This window comes from Apteryx rowi, unplaced genomic scaffold (assembly GCF_003343035.1).
Source record: "Apteryx rowi isolate R43461 unplaced genomic scaffold, aptRow1 scaffold_75, whole genome shotgun sequence".
Taxonomy (NCBI): Eukaryota; Metazoa; Chordata; class Aves; order Apterygiformes; family Apterygidae; genus Apteryx; species Apteryx rowi.
Window position 1 is genome coordinate 1,413,218 of NW_020451038.1, and position 26,571 is coordinate 1,439,788.

At 40.1% G+C, this 26,571-nt stretch overlaps 1 protein-coding gene across 10 annotated transcripts; it reads right to left on the reverse strand.

Annotated features, from left to right (window-relative positions):
• Positions 1-269: 269 nt before the first annotated feature.
• PXK (PX domain containing serine/threonine kinase like) lies at positions 270-26,571 on the reverse strand. 10 transcript variants are annotated; one of them, XM_026087959.1, is made up of 18 exons: positions 26,521-26,571; positions 25,761-25,808; positions 21,525-21,711; positions 19,514-19,591; positions 19,279-19,352; positions 18,288-18,362; positions 16,912-17,016; positions 16,638-16,739; positions 15,715-15,876; positions 14,220-14,337; positions 13,706-13,784; positions 11,505-11,553; positions 10,649-10,726; positions 10,149-10,235; positions 9,460-9,529; positions 8,428-8,487; positions 3,955-4,036; positions 685-773 (listed from the first exon to the last, which is right to left on the reverse strand). In XM_026087959.1, exons 3-17 carry the CDS (start codon positions 21,661-21,663, stop codon positions 3,981-3,983), a joined length of 1,332 nt encoding a protein of 443 aa, XP_025943744.1. In that variant the 5' UTR covers positions 21,664-21,711; positions 25,761-25,808; positions 26,521-26,571; the 3' UTR covers positions 685-773; positions 3,955-3,980. The 10 variants fall into 10 exon arrangements, with proteins under 10 accessions (XP_025943739.1, XP_025943738.1, XP_025943743.1 ...); XM_026087956.1 differs by having other exon boundaries at positions 8,428-8,490; XM_026087957.1 differs by lacking the exon at positions 685-773 and adding an exon at positions 780-1,867 and having other exon boundaries at positions 8,428-8,490.

A 26,571-nucleotide genomic window follows, 5' to 3' on the forward strand; every position in this document is an offset into this window, starting at 1 on the left:
AAATGTAATGAGACAGCATTTTTACTCCACCAGCAAATATGGTGGAAATAAGATTTAATTTTCCAGTTCCCTCACCTGTGCAGTACACTTTAGACTAAGTGCTTTTTTTTTTGGATTATCTAAAACAAAACCTTGCTGATTCAGCAAGAATTAGATGTGTTAACTGAATGGAAGTGTTGAAAAACTTAGAGCTGACTAAAACTAGATTCATGTATTCTGAGAAAAGGGGTGGAGTAGAACTAGAAAAAAACTGCATTAATTCACCATGATCATGGTCATTCCTATTTTCAGATTTTTATTTGGCTATATAGAAGTTGCTTTACCCCTGAAACTGCAGCTAGAGAACAAAGTTCTTTAATAAGAATGAGGGGTTCTTGAATATCACAGCGTGGCAATGCAAATCAGAGGGGTAGTGCTGCTACTCAAGGAAAGCTGAAATAGGGGTAAACAGAGCTACAGCATGATTAGCTGCTATCTGCTGGTGGATCCGTTGCCAGCTAGGAGGAACTCGTTCCCGGATGGCACAGGAGGGGGAGGGCGAATCCAATCCCGGGGCGACCAGTAGCCTCAGCTGATCCGGGGAGCACTGTAGTCGCACGTCTCTGTTTTCTTCAAAGTTCCTTTCTGAAAGTTTTGAATGGAGCTGAGCAAGGCTCCTCGGCTTGCACTGACAACGGGCTGAGGGCTGCACTGCATCAGCACCTCCGTGCTCGGAGGAGGAGCTGCTGGTGGCAGGGGCGGCGGTGGCGGTGCTGGGGGTATTGACGATGCTCCTGTTGAGGAGAGAAGATGCAGTTTGATTCTGCCGAGGAAGCCCTGCTGCAGAGGCCTGCAGCTGCTCAGCTAGACTAGGTCAGCTCTGCACTCRTGTCACTCCTTGAACGCAAGCAAGGTGTGGAGAACAGAACAGATGAAAAATGCCAAAGAGGTCAAATCCCTCTATCTGCAGGCAAGTCGTGTCATTTGAGACACCTCTGAAAGAAAGCCTGAAGTGCCTCAGTACTCACGGATGCAAAACATGACAAGAATGTGATCTTGCACTGAGGGAAATGAAGATCACTTAAGAGGACTTCCTGTCTTCACTTTCTCTTGTTTGCCCCCAGTTTGCTCTTTGGGTTACGACCAGTAACAAAGACTGGAAGCGAATCTTTTTACCTGTTTGCATTTCCATGGCAAACTTTACCATTCTTACAAAGGAGCACATCGCTGTGGAATTTGCAATGACTGCTTGATCTGATTATATTCCATCTTTAGATTACTAACTGCAGATAGAAGATTTTGGGGAAAATGTTTTACACTTTCACAGTACTAGTAGACTTTTCTCCAAATGTGCTATCACAAACTTGTTTCACAGGCTGAATGAATCACAACAATCTGCCACTCRCACCACATGCCTCCTGTACTCCCACCAGTCGCCTCTGCGCTCTCACCCTTGCTTTCTACCCCAGTCGCCCTAAACCCTGGCTCCACGCTCACCCCAGGCACATCCACCTCACCTATCTCACGCTTCTCGTCTTGCCATGCCTTGGCACCTCCATGCCTTGGCTCCCCGCATGCAGGCAGCTAACCCAGCAGTCAGGGCCTGCGTGGAGGTGGTTCCTGGCAGCTCAACTCCATGCAGGTGGCCTCACTTGGCCCACGCAGTTTGGGAGCCGCAGCTCTCCCAAACACCCTTGATCTTGTGCAGCTCAGCAGCTGCGCATTGCACCATTGTTTCTGCACAAGGAAGCGAAGGTGCACGAGAGAGTAAGAACAAAGGGCTTCAGAGGTGACCCCCTGCCGTTCCACAAAACATCCGCGTGGAAGTGGCATTGCAGCACATCGCCATGTGTACGGGAAATGATTCTCCTGTCTTGTCTAATATATTCTGCAATGATCAAAGGCATAACAATTAAGCTCTTATGACTAATTCAACAGTGAATTTTAATTCCCTCATCTAGATCAAGAGAGTTATTCCACAGTAAGACTAGACAGAAGAACGGCACCTATAATGTAACACTTGCTTTTGGCAGCTCTAACCTACAAAGAGGAATATACTGATAAGTGGCAAAGACTACATCATTTTGCTTCATTGTCTAACAGTAACATAAGGCCAATCAAGAGACCTTGGTTACCAAAGTAGAACTCCTTGCTACCAAGTAAGCAAACACCAAGCAGTTAAAGGAAGTTATGGCACACAGACTCMAGATGTATTCCATTAAGGATAAAGCTCAGGCACAGAAAACAAAAAGCAGACAAAGTTGTTCTCTATGCTCCACTTCTCCCACAGTTTCTCACTAATACTTACTCTCAGACTAATGAGTAATAGTAGTAGTAATAAAAAATAACTGCTGTAGTTAAAAAAGCAGTTATCTTAGATGAAAGTCAACTCAAAGCTCTTTCATTTTCAGTTTGTACCAGTCTTTAAAGAGAGACTTTTGCCATATGGGAGCAAGCTCAAAATGCAGAGTATTTACACAGGCATTCTGTTTTGCCAATCTACATTAACAGCGATGATTATAGCGCTTCAGACTCTGCAGGAGAATTCTCATCTGCATGAAAATCTTCTTCTGTGAGGACAAAACATGGAAATACATTTAGACTCAAAGTCTTCACTCTCCTCCCTTTAAGAAGAAAAAGCAAATCCCAGTAGAAATATCAGATCAGCTGAGACAGTTTAACATGCCTGTTACACATGGACCAACTTCTCTCTTAAGTAATCAAAACATTACACGACGTTAGCACAAACTGAAATAATAAATTGCAGACTGATGGCTTGGGGTCATCTTACTTATGCAAACCTTTCTCACGCTAGCCAAAGATTTGAGCCAATTTGTTATTACATATACAGGAAAACCATCCCTTAGGTTAGAGTCCTGTTTCTCCTGTGTGTGCGGATGGCCAGTAAAGCACAGCAAAGCAAAACTTGACATGTTGCCAAAGGAAGAACAAGACTCAGAACAGTACGAGTTCACCATTAAAGTCGTCAGAGCAGAACACCCTACAGGACTGGTGTAGCAATGCTAGCACCAAACTTGTGGTCAGATGAATTGCTGTAAAAGAGCCAAGAACGCTAGTCACAAATGAGACGGATCGGAAGAGATGCAAAAATTGCAGGGAACAAAGACAAGATTTGGGGCTAGAACAGCAAGGTAAGATTGAAGAGGTTATGAAAGTAGTTGTACAATACACAGTAGGGAATGATCATGAAAGCCATGGCCAGGACTCTGTACAGAATACAGATCCAACAGCAACATAGGGAGTGAAAGAAGATACACATTTAACATGAATAGAGGCAAAAAAGCCACTATATATCTAACTGATTGGATYGTTAAATATTATTAGGCCAAGATACCAAATTATCTTCGAATTTTGGTCTGGTTATTTCAGGATGGGGGCAGAAAGGACAGCGGAGTGGGAGGAGAGGCCACTTGCCTTTCTGGAAATTTGCTGAATTTCTCAGGGCTAGATATTATAGAAATTAAGCTGCCAACAATATCATATAGGTAAAAAACTCCTGCATTATGGAGACCTGATTACAGGCAACGATACTCTCTTTCACACCTGACCTCTGCCTTAAAACATAAATACACACAGGTTTTGAGATGGTATCTGACTAGCTCTGAGCAATTATATACTGAGTTTATTAGTTAAGAGCATGATGCTGGAAATCCTTCAAGTTYATTAATTTCAATTAGTCAATCAGAAACAAGCTGTCCTTCCTTTCTTGACATGACTTGGTGCAAAGCAACTCTTTACTCACTCTGGTGTACTCCAATGCAGTTACATCTACAGATTAACTTGTTCTGTGCCCAGTGGTGAAATATTTTCCTGTATTTACTAGGAAAAGGACCTGAGACAAGTCCTCAGTTATTACTAGACCTTCCTGATATGTAGGTTGGAAGAAGTTGCCTGCAACCACACATCTACTCATTCACACAGCTGTAAGAAYAAAACACTCAAACAAGAACTTACCAAGGGTTTTTACAGGGGCATTTTTGTTAAGAGAATGTGTTAAAAGGAATAGGAAGTATATCAGATGCTGTAAACTTGATGCCTGAATTGAAACAAAAACTTAATTATGAATTTAAAGTGACAGTAATTGTGCAAACAGCATTAAAAACTTGGCTGAGTGAATGGGATGCAAACAAAGAAAACCATTTTAGTGATAGTTTTTAAAGATGCTGTATTTCATTAAAACAATCCATAAAAATGTTCAGATCTTTTCCTTTGTTCCCTCCCAATACTATAAGCAAGTTCAAGATTTGCATTCAACTTTCCCATACAGAAACAGAGCATCTTTAAAGAGATAAATCAGCATTAGCTTACTTTTCTGAAAATTCACGTTCAAAATGATGCATGCTCTATTGAAGACAGCAGAGAAAGAGAGAGGACACAAGTTAATCATCTGGTTCTCGTGTCAGAGTAAGAAAAACAGATACTGTTAGCTGAAAAGTTAGTGCAAAAAATCAATACATTGTTATTCACTGAAAAAATATGGTGATAGAAGATCGACTATTTTATATTACATACACAACACTGCCTGATTCTGACTGATGAACCATAATTTTTTGTGCTTTAAACATTATTATACTTGATGAACAAATACAACGCACATGCTTTCAACTCCACATGCCAGAGGTCAAGCTTTACAGGATTAAAGTGCATTTAGAGTTATTTAGTAAGAAATCTGCAGGAAGATTAGCCATAGAAGACGAAATCCATTCACGGAACACTTCCTGTAGTGTTAACACCTACATTTACACTTTTGTGGCGTGGATCAGAGACACTCAAGAAAGCACTCACTGAAGCATTAAAATCATCTTACAGAAAGGTGAAGAGCAGAAAAGATGCACCATATGGCTCTCTATGAAACATACGCTGTACTGCAGGATTCAAAACAACAACTGGCACAGAAAAAGATAGCTAAAGTTATGTACAACTCTCACTTCATTCCTGCAGGGAAGCCCAGTGAAGCTGTAGTAACTATTTACCTCATTCAGGAAACTGTTGGCCAAAGAGGCACCCTCCAAACTTTTATTGTAAGAGAGCTCACTGGTATTTTATGGGCTTACTAGATTTAGAGAAGAGGCAGTGAAGTATTAGATAACCCACACCACAATGTTCTGCATCCCTCCTGATTCTAGCCACAGCTCGTAACCACAAAAAAGAGCAGGTTTTCAAGGAACTGAAGAATTATGGGATTTGGGGGGTGGGGGAGGGGAAAATCAAACATGTGAGAGAGTACCAGAACTGCAGAAGTTATATTAGAATCTCCATTTGCAATGACCCAAACAATGTAATTCAAAGACAGTATTTAGCTAGCATCTGCACTAAATTCGGTCCTTTCTGAAAGTGCCCATTGGGCTTGTTTGCAAACAGACTTACTGATATTATGACACCTGAACTGTACTGAGTGATAATGACTGATTAGTTACAAGTCACATGGTATCAATTCAATCCCCAACCAGAAGAGTATCCACATGCTACTAAAAAACACACTGTGGCACAAATTCAAAATTCAACTTCTAAAACACGTGGGCATCCTTGAAACTCACTTGCAATGGATTGGAAAGTCACACATAAATAAAAATTAAAAACAACAGGAGAGTAAGAGGAGGCACTGTTTATCTGTAGCCTTCATACCAGCACTATTAAACTACAGATCAGTGAACCTTCCATGTATGGGAAGCGACTCAGGTCCCATACGCCTCAGTTATTTAAGACAAGGTACTACAGTAATTGGTATTTGGCATAATGCACCCATTACCAAGTAATTACTTCAGAGTTACACAGTAGCAAGTGGTTGGTTTAGAGATACAACCAACAGTACAGACCTCTAGCACTGGATCTACTATCAAGTAACCAACTCTCAAACAAGGATAATGCAGCCATTCAAAGTTCAGATGTTCAGGCTATCTAGTCCTACAGCTCAAGTATAGCGCTCTTTCATATCAAACTACAAAGGAGAATGAGTTTCATGGCATTTTCAAGACTGTAATTCGAAGTCTTCTGGCTTTGAAACCAAAACAGAGTTAAGACTACCATGATTATGTAATTTGCAATTCATCAATATAAATCCAATACAAATATTCTAGTCAACTAGAAAAAGCTCATGAGAGTCTACATTTCTAGCAGATACCTTCCCCTCAAAGCAGGTTACATACTGATTGAACCCTACAGTTGCAGCCATCATTACAAAGATTGCTACAGCCAGCAATCTTTTCTTAGCACGTTTTGCATTGACTATACCAAGCACTCCGCTACAGGCCGAGTCTCATACGGCCTTTGTTTAAGGACAGAGTGGCCAGACGCTCGAGAAGCTCCCTGAATGAGGTTCCTCCCCCAGGGCAGGCCAGCCTGGAGCCCGCTCACCTCTGCTCAGCGTCCCCCAGCTCTGCACATACCCACACACGACATTGATTTGGTTGGCTTCTGTTGGATACACTTTTCCATATCAGCCTTCGTTTTGCCAGGGCATCAGATCAGCAAGTTGCTTTGGCATGCCACAATACTAACACTACCATGACCAAACCAGCAAGACGCACCAAAAGCTTCATTCCCCTCTGACAGTCATCTTGTCACACTGGTACCCACATGAAATTTTGATTTAGGTGTAAATATTCTTACTAAGTACAAGGAAGCAGGATGGGAGAGATATGAGTTATAGATGCATCAGTCTTCATGAAGGAAGTCCTAACAGGGGGCCAATTAGGCTTTCACTGGGTCATTAATAGCATACCAGCATAGAATAACTAAAAGTGCAACATTACTGGTGAGAAGTCGGGCACATTAACTTTCTCTTACAGCTAATATCTGAATTTTCTGCTATGAAAGCTACTTGCAAAAGCACTGCTGAAATGGTGGCAGTTGCCTTCACACCCAATCAAATGCAGCACTGCCATCAGCACACTAAAGTGCTTTCAGGTAGGGCAGTCTGCACAACCTCAAACGCGGAGCAGATCACTAACAGTCACCACGTGCACACTGGCAGCAGGATGACCTACATGCTGTGACAACGTAGTTTGAACATCAGAGCCAAATTGAAACGTTTGGACCAAGTCTACACAAAAACCTGCATCACATGCTCAAAGCTTGAAACAGCTTTCAATCAAGTTCCAGGGCACATTAAAGTTAAGACACAAGTAAAAGGTAGTTTTATTTCAGAAAAAAAAAAGTGTTTTCTAAATACTTATCCATTTTGGAGGCATGGGGTTTTCTTTCGCATTTGCAGCGACTGCCTTTTTAAAGCATACAGAACTTGAATGTACCCTCTAGCTAGGAGTTAGTACATCCAGCAAACTTTATGTGCAACACAGTGACAGTAATTATCTTGGTTAGAGTAACTGGAAGAAGTCAGTTCCTAAAATAAACACTTCAATGTACTTGAAGAGTAACTTGAAAGAGAAATGACTAATTTGAATTATAGCACAACTAATGTGAATTACAGTGCACAGATTGCCATGTCCTTTGAAAGATCATTTACAACAAGCACAAATTTGATTGCATCACTTCAGTTAACAAGTTGTTCTGTGTAGAAAGCTGCTTGGACTATGAATCATATGACTGAGTCATCACAACAAATGACAGCGCTATGGACAGCTTCTCTTCCAGAAACACATTCCATTAACACCTTTTGCTACTGATGTTTCCCAGTGCTCCTTTTCTAGCATTTCAGACTGCAACGTGCATAACAGCTCAACATTTCAAATTTGTAATGAAACTACAGTTTCATGAGCGTTTCTATTTCTGGCAATGCCCATTTAAGCAGATTGTGTCCCCCTTCCAACCACCTGTGCTAAATGCTAACAAACCTGCTCATACAGCTACCTAGCAAACGGGAAGAGGGAACGGACAAAAATAAGAGAGACTATTTTTAACCCAAATGACTTGGACTCGTTTCTCTGCACAAGCAGTTCTACTGGTGTTGTGAGGGGACTGTAGTGGAACGGGCAAGAATTACACAACTTGTGCCACTCAATTTGTCACACACAAAATTCCTGAAACTACATCATAGCAATACAGATGTAAAGAGACAATACACAAAAACAAGGGACCAAAAAACAATACTTGAGTATGCACAGTCCATAACATCAGAACAAATGTGTACTGTGACATGAGGCCCAGAGAATGTCTGGAAAGTAGTAGTGCCAGTAGGACTGGAGTAATAGAGACTTCAAAGCAAGCACTTAAAACTCTATGGTGGATCATATGCATGTATATCACAAGAAAGGTTATTAATAAAGTGTATTAAAAGACTTTCTATGGCCCTCAAAAGAAAGTAAATGCCCACACTTAAGCTGATACAAGATAAATGTCATCTCTGTATTCCATCCTTGAAGACCATCATCACTTAGCTATTCTTGGGAACAATGTCAACAATTAGACAAAAGAGAAAAGAAAAAGCTAAAGAAAAAGACAAAATACTGCAATGACTCTTGAACTTACCTGCTGTAGAGGGTGGAGTGGGGGATGATGGAGATGTTAATGGGGAACTCGCCCCAGAGCCTGCTAAATAAAACAACAGTCTAGTAACTAAAGCTGTGATGCTAAAATTCAACACAGTCAGACAAGACAGGTTGTTGGAAACAGGCTGACTTTATTGACTGAAGGTCCAATCCTGCTTCCACTGTAATCTAGGGGAAGATCCCCATTCATATGAACAGTGTCACTCAGACCCGCTCTGAACAGAGAAGCTTCACAGTACACAGTATCAGAGGAGGTCCAAACACATAAGAAGCACTCTCAACAGTATTCCTCAATAGGAAACGCCTCTTTTCTGTTGCTTAGGCTGTTGGATTTCAGCGTCCAAATTCTGTTCTCCTTAAGAGTTGTACCACTGCATGGATGGCACCCCACTTCTCCTTCTAAGAGATGATTTCAGTCAGTTGCTGTACTCCACAAGATATTCTGATACCTGACTATTCCACAACAGGTTGCTTTTGGACACACGTTAGCCAGGCAAGTCAACTCTGTTAAACTGTTCAGTAGTACAGATCATTCCTTTAAACTAACTGAAGACTTGTCACAGGCTCTGGTGTTTAAGAATTTGACACAGAAGCAGCAACTAAAAAGGTAATTTGCTCCTTCATCTTAACACCTAACAAATACAAATCACCAGAGTTTCTCTCTAAATGCTGAAGTATTAAATGGCCCAAATAAGCAATGTTATTATTAACAGAACACCTTCCATCCAAATGTCATCAACAGATTGAAGGGACTGAATTTTCTGGAGGAACAGGGCACAGGAGAAGGAAATATTGCTTTGTATTAGGTAGCTGAAAATCTAACACTGACAATATTTTTAACATCCCAATTTAGCTATTACTAAATACTCAAAACAGTGGCATCAGGCTTTCATAGTCCAATATTACTGTGTAAACTGATGGTGACCATGGATCTTTTAACCCAGAAAATGACAAAACACAACAAAAACACTGACACAGTTGTGTAGAAGCAAGCTCTTCTCTCTGTAGTTACCTGAGTTATTTGAGTTGCTGTATTTTGCTGAGTGTTCTTCCCCGCTTTCATAGGCAGAGCGTTTTGACTTCTTTAAACAAAGCAGAAGAAACAGAAGGTGGGAATGAATAACCTCTTTCCATGATGAAGACTGATTTTGACACACAATTGTAAAAGCTGCCCACTACATCACACAAGGATCAATGCTCAACATCCCTCTCCCCACCACCCAACACGTGCTGCCGCAAGGACAACAGCAGCAAGGCAGTTCTGTGCCCAAATATCCCCAGGCACACATACAGGGCAACTTCAGAGCCCGCCATCCACAAGGGAAAGGCAGAAAACTGATCCACAGAAAAAGAAGAGAAATGCAAAATGTATTCTGCAGGAGCAGCCTGGAAAAAGGCTCCCAGGTCTTCAGTTAGGCAGCAGGAAGCAGCGCAGGCTGTCATCTGCATGTCAAACGTTAACTGTGCCAGTTCTCGGACAATAAGTTCAAACACATTAAACCAAGCAAGTCAGCTACCGCTATAACCTAAGCTTTTTAGGAAGTGTACCACTTAGCTACAGAAATTAAAACAATTGGAAAGTATTACAGAAGAACAACACAGGGCAGAATGCAACAGCATACCTGTGGTAGTCCATGCTACACCTTCAAAAGGATACACATCTCTTTCTGAGCATGAGAAACTTATTTAAAAGTTGTTTACCTTTCGTGCTAGGATTTTCCTTCTCTTTTTTTCTTCTTCAGAGCCATGATGAGATTGAGCTCTTGTCAGTCTTCTGTGCTGGTGAATCTTAAAAATGAAGGGAAAAATCAAAAAAAGACCATGTCAAGATCTCAAATGTTCTCAGAAAAGGGATATGTTCGGGATGGGAGAAACACTGAAGCTGCTTTGCATGTTTGTTTTTCACTTCTAACTCTTATCTTTACTGTTGCTGGTAGAGGATGGAGCCTCATACCGCAGTTAAAGCGATCCTGTGATTTTGGAGCCACTGCTTGTGAAGCTGCCCCACAGAAAACAGTGAAATGTCATACATAAAACTGCTGTTTTACAGCTTTTCATACTGTATTCTTGCGAAGGCAAATCCATGGATGAAAACTTCTGTTACTTAAAATCTGCTAGTAAAAACTCACTTTCCCCATTTAAAAGTGATATGAGAAAACGGAATGTCTGTAGGAAAACCAGTAAAGAAATGCAGAAGTTACCGATTTCTGTTCTTCTGTTAATCTTTTTTCTAGGCATTCCTTGGAAGTTTTCAATGCCTCTTTTAGCTTAGTAGGAATCTAATACAGGAGAAAAAAAAATCATCATTGCACAAAACATGACAAAGGAAAACACAACTTCACTGCTTAAAACTCACTAGCCATCTGATTGTGTTGTCTACCTAAAGCCCCAAGTTCTGACACCGTTCCTTCAATGAAGGAAAACCAAGGACTCTAGATATGCGCTTTCCCCTCCAAACGTGGCTACTAATCCAACAGCAGGGACAGAGAAACAGAGAATAGTGGAAGGGATGCTCTAACGGCAGAGACAGCTAACTATTTTGATAAGCTGCCATATGGCCGAGAACCACAAGACACCGCACGTGCCTGCCAGCAGCAGCGCACTGGGGACAGTTCCCGACAGGAGCGGGATGTGGCTCCCCGGAAGCCCCACCACTGCAGCGCTGGAGCCGGCTGCTGGACGTGCGGATGGTCTCACAGTGACCCAGCAAAATAGTTTCCCCCAGGCCTTAGCAGTTGGCTTCCTCTCACTCCAAAGGATCCGGATTATTCAGCAGCTTCCGCTCAGAGCACTGTGATTAGTCATACGGTTTAGCTCCAGCACAGGAACTGCACTTGAACTACTCGTGGGACATGTTGTGTCCTCCTGCTCTCCTTCTAAGGGGTGTTACAAAGTTGGTTGGTACATGTCAGCGAAGCAAGTCCAATATCGATGGACCTCACCATAAAGCCAGCTGTCCTCTACCCTATCTGTCATTCGACGCATAGTTATCCCCAGCCTGCCACTTACACAACATCAGCAAATCAAGACAAAGGATACATCAGTGTTCAACTCTACCTTGAACTGTGGTTTCTCGGAATTTGTTAGCAGGACATCACTGAATAATCTGCGAGTGGATAAAAAAAGAAATAATTGGAATATTATCCCCAAGAGATGGGCAGAAACACAGAGAGAATACTACTGGTGCTGTTCACCTAACTCCCTCTTGCCCCCTTTTCCTCCACTTTCCTCATCCCTATCCCCTGGTGTTTATGTACTGCTTTTTAACTTCCAAGCCCTGCTGTAAAATTAGCAGCGTCCAACCTTCAGAATATAGCCACTATGGATGGCAGAGTCATTACAGCTAGATGAATTGTTTCGAAAGCTGATAGAATAGCTACAATTACCAAAGGCAGAAAAGAGTTTCCTCAAAACAAGCATCCCATTTCCTTAAAAGCATAAGGATTCGTTAATGATAAAACATTATTAGGGATGTTATTTTGAATTTCACCTGAAAGATCATTGGGCTTTTTAAGGAAACTCTCTTAGCACAACTGCTATTTAAGCATTCAAAAGAAACATGCGAAAGATCAATGAGGGAACTTAACATTTCAAACTATTTGTGGTCTTGCAAGTACTCCGGCAAAGGTAACTAAAGCAACTACCGCTAACAGCTTCACTCTCCTCTCTATGGTATCGGCAACAGCATAAATCATGAATCCTCTTCCATCCAGAACAAAGACACTAGAGGGCAATGTTAGTCTGAAAATGGACTATTGGTCCATTTCAAGATACTTTGTTCTGGAGAACATACTAGAAAACTGTCCCAGAAAGAAATCTCAAGCCTGGCTCCGAGATAAATGTTTCAGAGATTGTTGTTGTTGTTCACAAGCCCATGCTAAAGAAAACAAATTCAAGTCTAGAGTCATGGTTCATAAGAACAGTAGTCCATGAAATATTAAAACAGATGCAATTAAACTAACAGACTTAAAAAACAAAAAATACCCTTGTTCACAGGGCATTTTTCTGATCTTTTCTGATTATATGTTTTTCAAAATTCGTGGATTCATAGTTTATATGGAATAGCTTAATAAATAGGTGAACTACTTTCATTGTGTTGCACATCTATCTAGAATACTTTTATAAGAAGTATAGGTATTAAGGGAATGTAGTATAATATCCTACACATCAGATACAGCTGAGCATGGATTGCTTGGTCAACATCTTTTAACACCTATAAATTCCTGTATTCACACAGTTTTCTTAACATATTTTTCCCCTGCTTACATTCTTCTGTCTGCCCCCTCCTTCCTTTCCGGGCAGAGGGGGAGAGGAGCAGAGGGAAAAGAAGGTTGAGACAAGACTGCAGCGACTCTTTCCAACCAGGAAATATGAATTTTGGAGCATGCTTTAAATGTACTGCAATCTACAGTCTGAGAGACCAGACCCAGATGTAGGTATGGGCTGGCCATCACTCAAGAGGTCACGATTCTGGCACCCTGTTTTAAGAAAACAGGAGACCACCATTGCGACGCTACACTCAGTGTGCTGGGTGGCATGCCACAGCACAGTCACAGCGGGCAACTCCCCCGATCAGACTGTCTCCTAGTTGCAGGACGGGTGGCACTGCAGAAGGCACCATCTCCAGCCTAGTCACACGCTGACATTTGCTCCTTTTCTGCATTCTCATCTTGCTCCATACCTGCCTTTACCACTTCACTGCACCTGGGAGGAGAACCTGTATGGGAATTTATTCTGCCTATACTTCAGAGAATCTCTAAGCCCTGCACGAAACCAGTCAGAACATCCACATAACAGCTCACTCCCAGACCCAGCCTAAAAACACTGCTAAGCACAGCAAGAGATCTATTTTGCTAGCCCTAAGTAAACCGACAGCAAAATCTACTGAAGTAAGTCTGAAGGGGACGTGCAAAAAGATCTCTTATTTTAAGTGCTTTGAAAGGATCTGTACGTGTTCTTAAGCACGCTTGCACTGCTTTAACAGCTGGATCAATTTAAATCATAGCACCACGCTAAATAAAACACCTTCATAACAGCTCCAACACACCAAGAGACAAAAAAGTTAAATGAACACGTATCATATTCACAAACGGTGGGTTCAATCAAGTGATAATTTCAAAGCTTCATTTGGGAGACACTATACATCCCTCTGAATGAGGGGCAAATCTTTCCAAAAAGGAATGAGAGCACAAAATTTTTTCCTGCTAATATAATTAAAAACATTACTGTGAGGATAAAACAAGTGCATTAAGACTTACGGCATCTGTAAGAGCCGTGAAACAGTTGGCATGCCATTCTTCATAGCTTCACAGGTCAGAATGGATTCCAACACAGACACTACCAAAGAAAGAATAAGAACATACACATTTTTGCACTGCAGGATAGCAAACAATTCAGAATGAAAGTCTGGCACTGCTGTGCGATGTTCCTCTAAGTACTCCATCAGCCAAGCAGTGATGAAGCCATGTAACATTTGGTTTTTATTATAACGTTACATTACACGTACAAACTTTTCAAGAATGTTAGATGTGAGGCCAGGGGATGCACGCATGCAATTACTAGAAACTGTTTTATCACTTAGTTTAAAAAATTACTGTATTTATATGCTACGTATATTTGAAGAAGAACATATTTCCCATTTTTAAAAATTACTAAATCATCATTTCCAGCCACAGGCTCCAAAAGTCTTCAGGCTGATCTTTCACAGCACCTTAGCTAACAGGCAGAGCACCCAGGAAGCCGAGACTGAAGCTTTCTTGATTGCATACTAACCAACAAACACTGACGGTGCAGGAGGGAAGCTGTCTACTGGAATTGTATCCGGGGGTCTTCCATATGTCATTTCATACAGTAAGTGTCCAAAGCAATGTACATCAATACCTTCCAAAGTCTGCAGAGAAACAAAACACAAACAAACAAAAACCTAAACCACCACACAGAATTGATTCGTTTTTCCCCAGCCAGTTTGTAAACATGCAGTAATCCATTACAGAAAAAGGGCAATCTTGTATCTGAAGATGGAAAGAGATACCACTACGATAATTCCTAAACACAACCATTTCCCTGCACAACTTTAGCTCAAAAGAAGTTTTCACACCTCAAGCAAAAGAAATTACTGCTCTCTTCCTGTAAGTGATGATACAAATGGGATATTAGTATAGCCATGTTCTGTAAAAATGTGTAAGGAGTAAACTCTTTTCACGCACAGCAGTTTAGGAAGGCATATATCGACGTGAATTACAACAGAGTACATTTTCCTAGCATAAGTCAAATGGCAAAGAATGAAGTTCAAGATAATATAACCAGTTACCTCTTTACAAGGAGGTAAATAAAGAGAGAGCAAAAACACATACCAAACAAACCTAGGAAAGCCCCTTTCACCCCTCCTCAGGTCTGTACAAGCTTTAAATATGGGCTAAGCTCCCAGACAGGATACTTCCTAAATTTTAGGATCATGTTTAGACAGAAATGGCTCCCCTTACTACTTAAAGGCTTAGGGATTTGACAGCACTGACAGATTTGGACTAACCATGAACTTTTGATCGTTTCTTTGACAACACAGTAGAACTTGTTTAGCAAGGTCAGCAAGCGGCCGTCTCGTGATGCTTCATGCAATTTACTACAATGAGCACTTAAAGGCAAGGCAAGATGCTGGCCAGAAGCCTGCATTGCTACAACAGGGCAAATTAGGTTTAGTAGTTTTGTAGGAAGGTCTTATTTTGCTGTGCAAGCCTGCAGTTTGGAGACAGCTGACAAACAAATAGAAAATAAGAGTTTTGAAGAGACAGATGCCTACAAGTGTCTAATCTATTTTCACAGCAGCCGTAACAGTCAAGGCTGATTACCACTCTCAGTTAAGACCAAGTGATAAACTGTGTTCGTTACACAGACATACAAGCGCAACCCAAACGTGGCAGACAATATACGTTCTCCTGTGAAACAGGCCCAGTGTTTGGCCAAGGGACCAGGTAACGAGGCTGCAGTTCGGCTGCATTTGTGCCAGCACCGCTGTCGAGAAAACACGTGCATGCCCTCCTCTGCCTGCCTGCCTTTGGCCTCAGCCCCACTCCAGCGCGCTGGAATAAGACTTCCACGCAGCCACGCAGTGATTTGGAGGAAGCTGAAAAGGGATTTGATGGAGAAAAGCTCCAGGAAAAAAAGGGGTCAAGGGAAGGGGTTTTTTTTTTCATTCAAGTCAGTTCTCCATAAACACAAGTAGAGGGATGCATAAGAGTCAGCTAAATTGAATTAATTTTTCAAAACTTACATTAATTTTCCGAAACTGTGAAAAGTATGATCGATAAAACGACGGAAGTCCCAACAAGGAATTTTCTAGATCTAGTAACTTGCACGTGTCTCCATCCAACATCACATTGCCGGAGTGAAGATGGCCATAAGGAAATCCTTTCTCATGCAAGAATTTTAATACCTGGAAGCACAAAGCAGGAGTGCTGTTGCAAGACACTCAGATGATCCCAAGATATCAAATGTTCCCATACTAGAGCAGACACATAATAAAGGAGGCCCCTGTTTTGGATTGCTTCTCCATTTCCCTTGCTCAGCTCGATCTGCCGTCACCATCACCTTTGGCCGACTATTCATTCCCATTTCACCAGTAACATTCCTCACAAAACAAACATTTGATGCTGATCCTCAAAGTAGGCCTACAAACACCTCCCAGAGAGACCTGAAACTAAAATTCACAATTCCACTGAATATCATGGTTGGAATGCAAAAAAAACTTACACTCAGTGATACAAGTTTTATGGCACATGATCCACAGGCTAGGAATTACTTCTTTCCCTTTTTGTCCACAAGGAAAAAAAATTATATTACCACCTCTCCCATCTCAGCTCCACAGGTACTAACTACCTTTCTTGTCAGAAACAGCCTCACTCAGATATATCTAAATTCAAGCCCCAGCACTTAACCTCCATTTAAGTTTAGCTTCAAAGTCTGCTGCTTTTCTTTTAGAACCGAAATAAAACTCATGTGCTCAAAAATTTGTCTACTTTTTCCAGTTAAATCAATTGGTCTTAAAAATAAATAAATAAATAAAATTGCATCTTCCTACAGGCACTGTCCTTGCAGTGTCACAGCTAAAACACCACTATTATTAGAAACAGTGTAAGAACCAACTTTAATCATAAAGGCAGTCTGGCTGGTAAATAAAGCAAAAAGAAAAAATACCTCTAATATTTGTCTTCCATATGTTTTTATTTGCTGAAGTTCAAGACCTTGAATTTTTTTAGGATTGCAATACTTCTTCAAGAATGGGTCTTTTGGTTTTGCCTTTAAAGGAACAGACATATATCAAGTTCCATGAGCATGAAATGCAGTTAGGACTAAGAAAAGCCAGCAGTTGTCTTAGTTTACTTAGTAATAGATGGTAAACAGTAAGACATTCTTTGAACATTTCAGCAAATATTCCACCATTTGAGTTGAAAATAAAAAATTACATTACCTTATAAATAAGGTCCTTTAGTGTCCCTTTTTCACTGAATGGCCTAATAACCAGTGCTGAAGATTCATTGGCAGTGGCAAAAGTGACTTTGTAAATATAGGGATGCTACCAAAAGAAAAAGAATATACCGTAGGTTACGTTTCAGATGACAGATACTGTACATTGATTTTTGCTTGATTCAAAAGAAAGAAAAGCTAGGTCTGAATTACATGTTTAAAGTAATTAATCAGATTCTGTCACTGACATTTGCTCAAGTTACTTAGTCTCTATCCAAAGCAAGTGCAAAGAAAGCTTCACAAGAACACTGCTCAGCCCCCATAAAAAAAAAAAAAAAGAAAAGAAAAATCCAGCTTTTTTTTAAACAAGAACTAAACCAACTGACATCATGGATAAATGAAGAATCCAGCCCTATTAACACTTATACATGTAGGTTTACTGCAGGTTTAAGTGAGGCTACGCAAATGGATTCTTTCATGCTCTTCTATGGCACATAAGGAAACTCAGCACTAATAGTTTTCGTAACAGTTTTGATAATGTCTTTAGAAACTTTTATAGCAGCTTCCTGTAACTTTCTGAAACCCAGTGAGACAGCAGATTCAGAAATAAATTACACACACTACAAATATGCAACTAAAAAGGTTGAAAACTAGGCTTTTCAACCCAACAGTTAGACCCAAAGTGATGTATCAAAATCAAGACACGAGCAAGGGGTCTTTTCCTAACTAGCAGTTTCAATCACGGTATCTTTTGAGTTCCAGGATGACACAGAAGTTCACCAGGTTGAAACGCATCCTTTTCAGCTTGTCTCTCACATGCTTAACAGTTTTAAGGAGAAACTCCCTTTGGAGTAAAATACCACTATTTTTTTCAGACAGAAGCCTACTGGATTTAGATTGTGGCATTGCACAGGAGCTAAAAGTACAGCCTCCGTTGTACCTCTACTAAGATACTCCTGTCATAAGAACAAAGTAGTGAAAAACACAACTACGCACATTGCACTGCCCTATCCACTGCTGACTGAGAATATCCATAGTGTACTGGTTAGCAATTACATCTCAACAGCACTATCATAACAGCCTACGAGTCCTGAAGAGTTGAAATAAAAGCTGTGATCTCACAGTACTGTAGGAAGTCACCAGAAGACAAAATACAATTAACCACAACCCTGAAGCTACTGTAATAATCCTATAATTGTGCTGAGAACATGTTACCTCATTGTGTGGGAAATTTAATTAAAAGGTTTGCAGATCTCTAAATGAAAGCAACTCTAAAATTACAAACTATTTCTACTAGACTGCGTGTGCTTTTGCAAGACCAGCCCTTGCAAGCTTTTCTTTTGTGCTGGCACAATTTAAAAGCCTTCAAGTAATACTCACAGAACAGGAAGAAAGAAGTTTCACAGCGTACTGTAAGTCTTTGTCAGACAAGTATTTATCAGGGCCAAGATCAGCCTAGAAATAATAGAAAAAGAAAGGCCTCGTAAGGGAAGAAGTTGCACTCCATAAAGAAAATGTGACCTATATTCTTCCCTTACAAGTTAAGACAGTTGCTTGGAAATACATTTTGAAGAGCAAGCAAGGAGACTCCACAAAGAAGCAAACTTTAAAAGGCTGAATAAGGCTGTGGTTTCACTATACAAAGAATTTGACAGTAAGTAAGTAAGTATTATTGCCTCCTCCCTTCCCAGTATCTGACACGCATTACCACCACTGAATTAACTCTGCCAACCCCAAAACTGGGAAATTGTGTGCTGATAGGGCTTAAACTCCCACCTTCTTCCTCTCCACTAAAAAACTTCTCTTTTACCCCAGGTTTGAGCAATCTCAGCTCCCCAGTGAAGTCTCACAAACAGCTATGCTTTTATAACTAAGAGTGCAGCACATCTCAGCACAGAAGCATAAGCATTTAGTAATGACAAAGTATTTGGCGGCAACATGTCTACCTCAAAGGAGCAATTCATGCCTATTAGTTTGTCAGAACAACTAAGGATCCTAGTAAAAAACAAAAACAGAAACAACCAACCTGAAAACAGCAATAAAAAATGGTAATTTAAAAAGGATTACTCTGTTCTTTCCAGTGAGCAGGTTTATATTATGGTCAGCAGCTACATCATTACCACTAAGGAAACAGTAACCTGAGGTGCAGGGGTGGGAACAAATGACCAAGGACAGAAACTTTCAAACTGGATTTGTCAACAGAGAAAAGAAACACAAGTTCCCACACCACGCATCCACCTAAGGGCTTTCAAAACTCTTTCAAGTCCCAGTCTCCCAAATCTGCACCTCTGTCATTCACACATGATAGTCAATATAAATGATACAAGCCAAGTTAATTTAAGAAAGGCTTGAGGATAAGATGAAAGCATACCCAGCTTAACATTAGCCGTTCCTTTGGTTGATTCCTAATCTTCATTAAGAAATATTTCTTACGTATTCGCCAACCTGCAATGAAATAGTCATCAGTAGTTTTAATTAAAACATTACCGAATCACATGGCTTATAAGCAGGACAAAGTTTGTAAGCTAAGATAGTATCCTTATCTTAGGACAACTGGTATAGTTGGAAAAGTCAGGCAAGTTTTCAGGAATACATGCTCTTCTTACCTATATCTTTTAATGGTTCTACTACTTCCCACTTTGGCTCTGATCGGAAGAACATTGAAACATGCTGTAAGGCAATTTCTGGGGAGAAAAGAAAAAAAAAAAAGAAAAAGAAAAGAGACTACTTAATTAGGTTATATACACATTAGGTAATGTTCTACGCCAGGAGGAAGCCTTCAGGAATTAAGACTTTGTTTTATTAACTAAGTCAGCAAAATCATTTTAAAAGAAAATCAGGTGAAAACACAGTTAAAAGGTATTTGCATTTTTAACCTGAGAACTCATATCCACTAAGAAAACAGAAACCACTGTCTTAGGAAAACTTATCTTACTGAGTTTGCATTATATCTATACTAGAGTTTAACTTCCAAGTTCAAATCCAATGCTCACAGCTAAGATTTTTCACACTTGGTACACGCTATAGTATGATACGAAATGTTTTAGCTATACCTGTAAAAGTGGTAACTTTTACATTTCTTTAATGTGCATCTACATTGCCATTATTACGCATGAACTAATCAGTTCTTTGTTTTGCTACCTGCTACTCTGCCCTATTTTGCACAGACAAAGGTACTTTGCTGTCATGATCCAACATGCACTTCTGAAAAATAGGACAACCTTCTGTTTACTGAGTTTTCCCACAACTGGGAATACAACTGGTGCATTCATTAAGCGATTATGCCAACAAAGAATCTGCTCTAACATCACTTATCTTGGCATAGAAATACTGCAAAAAGGTAAGCATGCACTTTCTCTCTTCTGTACTCTCTCTTCTCTATCAAAAATATGCTAGGAAAAAAGAGAGAGAACAGTGCAATACATATCAGCTCACTGCTGCAATATTAAATAATGACAAATTGATAAAACTCTCCAGAGAACATAGCCAACCTCTTGAGTGCTATTAACTTCCCCAAAACTTGCTGAAAAAATGACAGTCCCAAAGAAAGCACTCCGAATTAACACAGAAGTCGCATTATCTCCTAGAGGATTTCAACTGCTTGTTCAGCATTAACCAGAAAAATTCCGCCCTTAAAGAATTACTAATAATTTACATCTCTTCCACAGCTTACCATAAACATCCAGGAAATGTTCTTTGCACTTTGAAGTGCAAGAAACAAGGATGTTATACAAAGGGAAAGCAGAAAGACAAGTGAAAAGGAAGCAGTAAGTTCCTGCTTCAGTAGGTTGTACTTCTATGAAAATAAGGTTTGCATTTTGCAAAGAGTCAGTCTGCCTGTGAACTAAATCTGCAGTGTAGTGTTTCATCACTTAGAGGAAGCTCTTCAGTCTATCAGACAAATATTTAACAATTTCCAATGGCTGAAGTTGAAGTTGGATAAATTAAGAGAAGAAACATTCAATAATGAAGAGAACTGATCACTAGAACATCATTCTAAGGGAGACAGTGATTCCCCACCATTGTGGATTTTTTTTCTTTATTCAAAAGTATATAATGCCTTAAAAGAAAAAAAGAAAACCCCACTAGCTCGAACAGTTCTATGAAGTTTCACAGCCCAAAGGGATAGAGGGAGCTAGACAAGATGATCACAATTGTTCCTGTTGATCTGAAAAACTCCTGAACCATAACAAATGCAAGATTCAGTGCTCAGAAGACCAGCTGTATTAGCAGAACGCAGAGCTGACAACCTTAACTCTATCTTACGCTCCAGTAAACGAATAACTTCTAAACATCACCCTTTCCATTCATCACAAATAACAGTGAAAAAATAGACTTCACTCTCAGTGGCACCCTTCTCCCAAGTTCATCTTAAATAAATCCTGACCCTCATCACTCCTCTGTAGAATAATGCAAATATTTAGTATTGATAACTGCAGCATTATCCATGCACACACCTGGTGGAATATTATCATCTATAATCACACACAAAATATGATCACTTTGAAGTAAGTTTTTTTTCTCTGTGCCTTAGTGTAACTCCTTGTCAGCATTAACGGAAGATGTGCATACATGCTAAAGCGAAGTTGTGATGCAGTTTTAAAATCCCTCACTTACCAGTGTAGTTTACAGAATAGCTGTTTGGATCCAAGAACTTTTTTACCAGTTCACAGTTAGACAGTATGTGATGGGTAGTAATTACATCGAGATAGGTCTGGAGTCCTTTCTGTCTTTCAGCTATGAATTCACGCTCCATATTTCCAATCAATTTTTTGGGAGGAAGAGGTAGACTTAGAGTTGAGATCTTAAAAAGAGAGGAAAAATGATTATTTTGCAGCCTTGTTCTCAAAATACCTCAGGGAAGTAAACTGCAAGCCAGAAAATACTCTTTGCATTTTCTATGTGTTTTACTCTGTGTATTTTCTGTGTGTTAACAACTGAATAATTTTTACTTTGTATATACAAGCTTTATGCTTTTTCTAGGTACTATTATCAGGGCAAGGAGTCAGATAACTCACATCCCAGTGAGAAGAGACTTGTAAATGCAACAACACCGAGAATGCAAGGAGATAAACTTTTGCTAGTGATTCATGCATTTAAGATCACTACACAAACCCTTCAGCTACTAAATGGCTTTAAATTTCAGCCAAATTCTTTAAAATTCTTGATATACCTTTGCCATAGCACAAAAAAAAAATTTCACACCTTACCATTTTCTCATGATGAAATTTATGCTTATTTAATGTATGTGCAAATTAATAAGTTTCCTTTGCCTCTACTGCCATTATGGGTAATATAAAAACCCTTACTGTCAGCTTTTTAACTTGTACTTTTGAATATGGTGCAACTTTTCCATTTTAATTTCTAAATTTGTTGCTGTGCAGTTTTTAACAGCTATATACATTTCACCCCAGAAATAACTGCAATCTACTAGTGGATATAGAGTAGTTGTTTTATCTTAAGTGGTGCAAAACTTCAGTTAAAAATCAGTGAAATATTTAGACATGGGAAAATGGAAAATTCTGCAGAAATCCAGAGCTTCATATAAGTCAGATCAAAGAGGTTTGTTTTCTAAACATGATCTAGGTTGCACACAGTATTTATATTCATTTACGTCATGTGAATTGCCAGAATAAATTATTCATGTTGTCAACACATTGTTGTCCAGCAGATCAAAGCACCTGCCTGGTGTGTGCTGAATCTTCACTGGAGATTATCTTTAAAAAAATGTGTGTTGCAGAAACAAATTGCATACGTGCAATAACCTCATTTCTAAAGCAAGGAGTTCGCCAGGGAGAAGGCAGGGACTTTCAGCATTTGAACAACCCTCATTTTAACTAGTGGGAAAAGTAAGGGATAAGCTTAACAGCCTGGAGCAGAGGTAGCAATCCCTTCCCTTTTTTCCTCTTCCTCTTCACAAACACAGGAATTGTTCCCCCCAGCACTGGTACAAATCATCCTGTCCACTGAGCACTCTTTTTAAGGAAAAGGTAACATCCAGGAATAAACCCAAAAGCAACAACGAACTGCTTACAGCACTTACATTTACCACCTACATTTCATTTTAACACCAGAGGCATACAAGACTTTGTCTGGCACACCACTCCTCCTTCAATTCAAAAAGGAGTTTCTAAATAAAAACAAAATGCACCTCTGACATTAAAGTTACTCACTGGAAAAGCACATCAAATCGTGATCACCTTTAAATTCTTGACCTGAGAGCTAGCAACTATCTCAGAGAGGAGGACTCTAGTTTATCATAAAAGTTTGTTTTGTTTATTGGGAGGGGGGAAAAAACCAAACGTAGGTATTCTTCAGCAGAAACTAACATTCACCCCAGGTTTTTGTAACCATCTGCCAAGACACACGGCACAGCGAGAGCAGCTTCTGCTGGGGAAGACCACCTCGCCGAGATCCCAGCTTTGCCTGCTTCCAAGCTCGAGCCGGCTTCTCGGGGCCCCAGCTCAGCGCTGCAGCCGGCGGAGGCTTCGCCACAGAAGAACCTGGGAATTAACTTGCTTATCTTCAAACCGCAGCCTTCTCGGCAAGCTCTGGTCAAGAGCTGCGATAAAATGCTCCACCAACGTCAGATATCTTGCTGCAAATACCATACACCGGTCATTCACTTAACAAAAGAGAAGAACAGTCAGCTGCCTCCGTGCATCCCTGGCAAACGAGCGYGGAGAAGAGAACGCCGGAGCCCCTGCAAGGAGCCTTCCAGCTGCGTACGCAGCAGCGGGTCAGGGAGCCCGGCCTGAAGCCTTCCGATGCGTACCAGGGTTACAGGCACACACCCCTCATCCTAGCCAAGGTGCTGGCAGGACTACAGCCCCTAGCCTCGATAGCTCAGAAACTCCCCATCCTTACTATTAACGTATAGGTAGCATCAGATTAACGGGAGAAAGTTGCATTCCAGCTCAGCTGCAGGTCCAAGCACAGCAACCCGAACCTAAGCAGAAGTCAAGTAGGCCACAGGGAATGGAAAAACTTGGGTCTTTAAGCCCAGAAGAAGCTCCAGCTCTTTCAGGAACGTTTTGGTTGTGCAGGTAGGGGGGTGCTTTTTGGTGTTTTCTTATTGCTCATTGGTTGGGTTTTTTTGGTTTTTTTTTTCACTCAGTTTTAACACACACAAGATGAGAGTTTAAAGTGCTTAAAAACAAATCATGAGACCTGAATGTTTTGATGAGATGTTGTTGCTTAGCGTTCTGGGAGGAAAGAATTCAGAAGTGCTGCATGTCTCATAGCCGCAAAAATCTTTCTCTGACCTCAAATTCCTCCTTATCTCATTCTACAACTTGCCGTCAAATTCGCTGTAAAAAATTTCCCGAGGTCTTCACTTACACTGTGCATCTCTGACTCAGCAGCAAAGGCCTTCTCTTTCTCTACTACATCATATGTAAGCTATTTAACTTCACTTTCTAGATCTTCCACTTAGGCCTAACCATTCGGTACCTGTCATTCCTAAATTTAAGTCAAAAGGATCCATTACCCCCTTTTTTTTTTTTTAAACTAACGCTGCCTCATTTGCAAGTTAAATGAGATGGCAATGAAGTGTTTTCATGCCTTAACACATTCTATTCCCCATGGTTAAGAGGAACTCGTTGTCAGCTGCAAAATATGAACTCTCTTCTTTTGAAAAACCTTCTCCAAGTTCTTTCTCTGTGATCTCTATCAAAACTCGACTATGGTTAAGACTACTGATGACTACTGTGTACTACGTCAACTGGCACCACCTCGTTTCCATGTGTTCCCATGGGTACTTATCTAATCTTAAATCTTGGATTTCTTTGGAGCAGGAGACATCTGTGTATTGCCTTCATTCAGCACCTAACACAAGAGGTTTCTAGGTCATGGTCACAGTTCCTATGTTCTACTGCGCATTTAATAAGTAATTCCACAAAACTAGACCAAGTTCCATCTATTGAATTATGACTACTTCCCCCGCCATGTACCTCCCAGCCTGCTGTAACTGATTCTTATCCTATTCAGAGGGCACAGTTTAACATCCTTGCACGTTTTTGCCCACTAAGGTTCACCAAGCAGACAGCCAACTGATTAAAAGGGGCAAAAAAGAAAAAAAGGCAGGGGAAAAAAAAAAAAAAAAGAGAGAGAGAGAAGTAGAAGCAGTATTAAGCTCCCGAATTCATACCATGTTTAATAGAGAAAAGTCTCTTAAAAGTTACAACAAATCTATCCTCAAATCTCGGAAGTGTTTGCTTTTATCTTGCTTGCCTATCTAGTACGATGGAAACCTTGAGTAACAAGTTTCCTTCCTGCATATATTAGTCACTGCATATACCCCCCGCAACTCACTCATATACTCTGCTTTTTCCCCTTTTCTATAAAAAGAAATAACTGTCCAAAAAAGAAAAAGAAAACACACAGTAAGTCCAGTGTTTAACTAAGGAACACTTTTCAATGATACAGAAATCCATCACATGATAAGCAGCATCTGGAAGTGCTTTTAGAGGAATATAAATAATGAGACACATAGCACTTCAATGCTGAATTTATAAGGTTGGTATGTGCCTTGGCTTTCTTTGAATCAAAGAAGGAACAAATAATAACACATAAAACCAGAACAAGTCACAGTACTGAAGGGAAAGATTCAGTGTCTGCCAATCTCCTCTATTTGTATATAAATTGGTGCTATTGAGCTAAAATTAAAATTTTTCCCAGAGAAAATCTAAGAGTGAAAAAAAAAATCAACTTATATTTAAGATCACAGTTTCTCTTTACAGTTATGTGAATTTGTAAGTTTTCTTCACTGTAATATATAAAAATATCACAAACCATTTTAAATATATCCCTCCAGCAGGCATTTTATATCTATGTATCAAGAGTAAAAGTTACCTGCAAACTATTATTAAGCAAGTCAAAGTCACTGTATCGCCTCACAATCTGCAAAATATAAAGACAAGATTGAGGAAACACACTAGTATTCTCATTAGCATTTTACACTGCAAAAATCCCAGCAGAGAGAAGTAATTCCCATTTATAAACTTTTTTTTCTTCTTTTAACCATTCTCTGTACAAATTCAAAACTACTGGATTTATGCCACACTGCCAGAGAGCAAAGAAGAGCTGCATTTAATGACATCTCAACCAGAAATACAGTACATTTCTAAATATTAGCTTAAAACAGCTTTTCCAAAACTATTTGCGAGCAGAGGTCTCTGCAAACAATGCATTTTCCCAAGTTGGAAGCAACAGCATTGCATGAGCATCTTCATGACTACTTCTGGTTTGCATTGGCCATGCATCAGCAAGGCTGCGATTTTAGCACTAGGGAAGGCAAACGGGCATCTGAGAGTTAAAAACGATGGCCATGACAGTACACAGTAAGAACACGACACACACGATTTTCCTGTTTTCCTGGAATATTCACAACTCACAACGGCAGAAGACGACATGCCTTCCATAACTGGCAGCAATACTGTTTTTCTCACATTTCTTGACCAAAAGCATTCAAGGGCTTCATGTTCTCAATTCTCATTCGAAACCAACATTTCCCTCTCTAGCTCAAAATTTAAGAAACCAGGAAGAGAAAATATTTGAACTCTTCCTAAAAAGGCCTCCTGGTTACATGAATCACAGTTTCAAAAAAACTTACCTGCCAACTGTTTTCCGGTGAAACTCCTCTCTGAACACGGATTATATATTC

What these genes read in the sequence shown, in the direction of transcription:
- PXK (XM_026087953.1), bottom strand. Translation starts at nt 21,663, where the DNA reads ATGGAGCGTGAATTCATAGCTGAAAGACAGAAAGGACTCCAGACCTAT. An exon ending in AACGGCTAATGTTAAGCTGG is followed by an intron (nt 18,363 to 19,278) that starts GTATGCTTTCAT and finishes TATTATTTCTAG; the next exon opens with GCTGATCTTGGCCCTGATAA. An exon ending in AACTTCTTTCTTCCTGTTCT is followed by an intron (nt 17,017 to 18,287) that starts GTGAGTATTACT and finishes TTCTTTTGGTAG; the next exon opens with CATCCCTATATTTACAAAGT.